The sequence below is a fragment of the Etheostoma spectabile genome, chromosome 18, assembly GCF_008692095.1.
Source record: "Etheostoma spectabile isolate EspeVRDwgs_2016 chromosome 18, UIUC_Espe_1.0, whole genome shotgun sequence".
In the NCBI taxonomy this organism is placed as follows: Eukaryota; Metazoa; Chordata; class Actinopteri; order Perciformes; family Percidae; genus Etheostoma; species Etheostoma spectabile.
The window spans coordinates 14,068,673-14,072,153 of NC_045750.1; the positions used below are offsets into that span (position 1 = coordinate 14,068,673).

The following is a 3,481-nucleotide window of genomic DNA, read 5'->3' on the forward strand; positions in this document are numbered from 1 at the left end:
CAAGTCGGTTAAATCTGCCGGTGCTCTCATTCCAACCACAGACACTCTTTACGCAAAAAGTAGACCGCAGAAATACCATTCATTCCCACAACACAGACCTACATTATAGGATATAGAAGGATTATGGAGATGGTTTCCGATTGGAGAAACCCATCGCTGTTGGTTTAAAATGAATAACGAACAGCCTACTTACACGTCAAAGCGGTTGTTTTGTCTTTCATAGGGATGCTTTATTTTTCCGAATCACAACACGGAGAGAGACTTCAGGGTCCTTGGCAGGCATGCAATCGAACTACAGTGCATTCCTCTTCTTTGAGATTTTCATCCAGAAGATTTTTTCCCCCTTTCTTTTCAGGGCGGAGCAGCCCCGCCTCTGTTCCCTTGCACTCTACAGTTTGGTGTTTCATGCATGCTGAATGAGTTTCCCTCGGAAGGGGGGGGGGGGGGGGGGGGGGGGGGTTGCTTCAAATGCTCCTCAAACTCCTACTTTCGAGTTTAAGTCCATTTAAATGTAGACCTCACTTCTATTTACTGTGATTAAATAGTAGGTAATTAAGTAATAGAACGGGGTTTAAACCCATGAAACGGATGTTTTTTTTTTAGCCAAATTAAAGAAGTAACAGAATCAGTCTGTATTATTTGCATTCCATTTGAAACTACACTTTTCTTTATTTGTGATCTTTAACATAAAGATAAATACTTTCTCATAGTAACATGCTGAATGCAAACATCTGGTTTACTTCAATGTAACCAGTTTTTTTTCTTTCCAATACAGCCTGCTAGCTTAGGTCATTCACCCACTGAGCTCAGAATTAAAAATTAACCCGGATTTGGAAATTCACTGAGTTCACATTCATTTGAAGTTTGGAGGTGTTAAGTTAAGGCCAAATTAATTACTCTTGATGGATTGATATCCTAACTATGCTGTGCATGTGTGTATATGTAAAATAAGAGTTTTGTCTTTGGGAGTGAAGGAAAGAGTAGAGAACAGAGAGAATACAGGAGAGGAAACGGTGGACAGGTGATGCAGTATGGAAAACATCCTGGAATGTGAATCAGGTGAAGAATAAACAGAGATGAGACACTGACCTGAGGCAGTGACCTTCCAGTCACTTATCTAAGAGCAATGGACTGTGTGTGAAAAGGTATGCTTTAATGTGTGAGGGTGAGAAATAAAATGTGTTCTTTTGACCTTGACCCCCAGCCTCTTTCAGAGAAAATCATTGTATTTATCGAAGAAATTAAAGTGTGACAATGCAGTTTTTTTTAAAAATATCGCATCTACTATTTATTGCTGTCTCCATTTCTCCTAGCCTAGAAATCTCGACGCAACCTAGCGGCAGCAAATGTAACTTGCAGCTAGGGTCAGTCTAGCAACTCTCCGTTGACTTGCCAGCTGGAAAAATCAAATTCTGGTCAGGCCAATCACATCGTGTATAGAGTTGGTGGGTGGACTTAACATAAGGACGGCAGAGTTGCGACTGTTTCGCGTGAATTCCCTGTTCCAGGAAAACAAAGAAGATGGCAGCTGCTGCAAGCAAGCAGCGGCCTTTCAAATCGGCTTTGGCAGCGACTCTGCACGACTTGGATTTAAGCACTAAAGTCATTCTTAAGTCATTCGGAGTTTTGCCGACCAGATACGGAAAAAGTTTAATATATCAACTAGCGTTGCTCTGGTTGGTTGTGGCGCTGTCCTTTGCTAAAACAGAGAGAGGGTGATGGGGAGAAAGGGCACATCACGCACTTCCTAAAATCCCAACACGCCCCTCGCTCACTGCACCAACAAGAATTTAGCGCTGTTTCTTAGAAAAAGATATTTTTCCCTGAGTCAGCACAGGTTGCCAGTCTTCAACATCTATCAATCCACAAAATCACACCACTGAACACAACAGAAGCAGTCCACATGGGACATAAACCGACATCTCTCATCAGCACTTGAAAGCATCTCGCGCCAAACAAGTGAGCCCTTGAAGATCACATGTTGCTTTCTCAAAATCTACAAAAAGCATTGACCTTTATAACTTGACAAAGATGTAAAAAATGAGACTGGTTTTAAAGTCTGAATGATGAACAGTTACTTTGTATTTTTATCCTACATATAATAACTACAAAATGTAACAGGAGAGGAATAAAAGCGACGTTGAAGAATACTTTACCTCCGAGCACTGATCTGGTGTCTGCATCTGTGGTCATAGCCCGGAGTTGAATGAAATGAGGAGGAGGTGTCCAGAGAAGAGAGAGGAAGAAAAAAAGAAAGAGAGAGAGAGAGAGAGAAAGAGAGAAAGAAAGAGAGGGGAAGAGAGAGAGCAAGAGAGAGAGAGAGAGAGAGAGAACAATACTAACAATAAGTCCACTCAGTGTTTTTCCTATCTGGCCCTCTTTCCCTCAAGAGGAGGCTCCACAATACTCAAGCTGTGTTTATTGCCTTTTTATGTGTGTGTGTGTGTGTGTGTGTGTGTGTGTGTGTGTGTGTGTGTGTGTGTGTGTGTGTGTGTGTGTGTGTGTGTGTGTGTGTGTGTGTGTGTGTGTGTGTGTGTGTCTGTGTGTGTGTGTGTGTGTGTGTGTGTGTGTGTGTGTGTGTGTGTATGTGTGCGTGTGTGCGCGTGTGCGCGTGTGTGCGTGTGTGCGCGTGTGTGCGTGTGTGCGTGCGTGCGTGCGTGCGTGCGTGTGTTAGTAACCTATGTTATGTAACCCACAAGTGCCACTCTCACAGATGCCAAAGTCAGCCTTGACTCACATACACACACACACACACACACACACACACACACAAACTTATGGAGCCATTTCGTGAAAGGACAGGAAGAGGTTCGCTGCAGTGCCAGTGGCGTTGAGGTGCAGGATATTAGAGTTGTAACATAAACACACACAGTCCCTCAGCCAACCCACCTAAAGTACACCCATACACAGAGAGCCCCATATGCCCATATTCACACTGTCTCCTGACAGATGCCATCCATCCTTTCAATCCATTCCTCTTTTTCATCCTCCCATCCCTCCAATCTTGTAATGCCGGCTCCCTGTGCAAGAGATGATGAGGAGGCTGTTCGTCGCTACAGTTGATCTGGCGTTGAATGAGAATGAGCCTTGATGCTGAGGAACCAAATGACACCATTACATAAAGACCTCGGCTGTTTAGAGAGGACAGCTTGGCTTTTATTTTGGAACTGGTGTGTGTGGAGTGTTTGGCTAGCTATACAAAAAAAGTAAATGGCCTACTTTTGCCTTTAGCTACGGGACGATTGAGGCTCCCCTGTGTTTGAATTTTGATACTCTGTGGCTTGTGTGACTGTCTCTGTTAGAGATCTCTGCTGGTCATTGGTGTGTTCGGTAACACTTTTATAATCTTTTATAATTTATAATTTATACTGTTTATTGATACCCAGTGGGGAAATTACAATTTACACTCTGTTTTGTTAGTAATCACTTCACACAGGCCTGAAATACACACACATGCTCAGGACCTATTCATGCACAAATG

General features: G+C 43.1%; 1 protein-coding gene across 4 annotated transcripts in view; it reads right to left on the minus strand.

Annotated features, from left to right (window-relative positions):
• Positions 1-3,481, minus strand: part of sgk1 (serum/glucocorticoid regulated kinase 1) — a 32,403-nt gene that overhangs the window by 5,917 nt on the left and 23,005 nt on the right. Inside the window, exon 1 of one of the 4 annotated variants that reach the window (XM_032542629.1) lies at positions 2,157-2,379. The exons of 2 other annotated variants lie outside the window; for them this stretch is intronic. In XM_032542629.1, the coding sequence (XP_032398520.1) occupies positions 2,157-2,193 (37 nt within the window). In that variant the 5' untranslated portion in view covers positions 2,194-2,379. Of the gene's footprint in view, positions 1-193; positions 405-2,156; positions 2,380-3,481 lie in introns of those variants that run through there. One more of the 4 variants, XM_032542630.1, reaches the window with a different exon arrangement.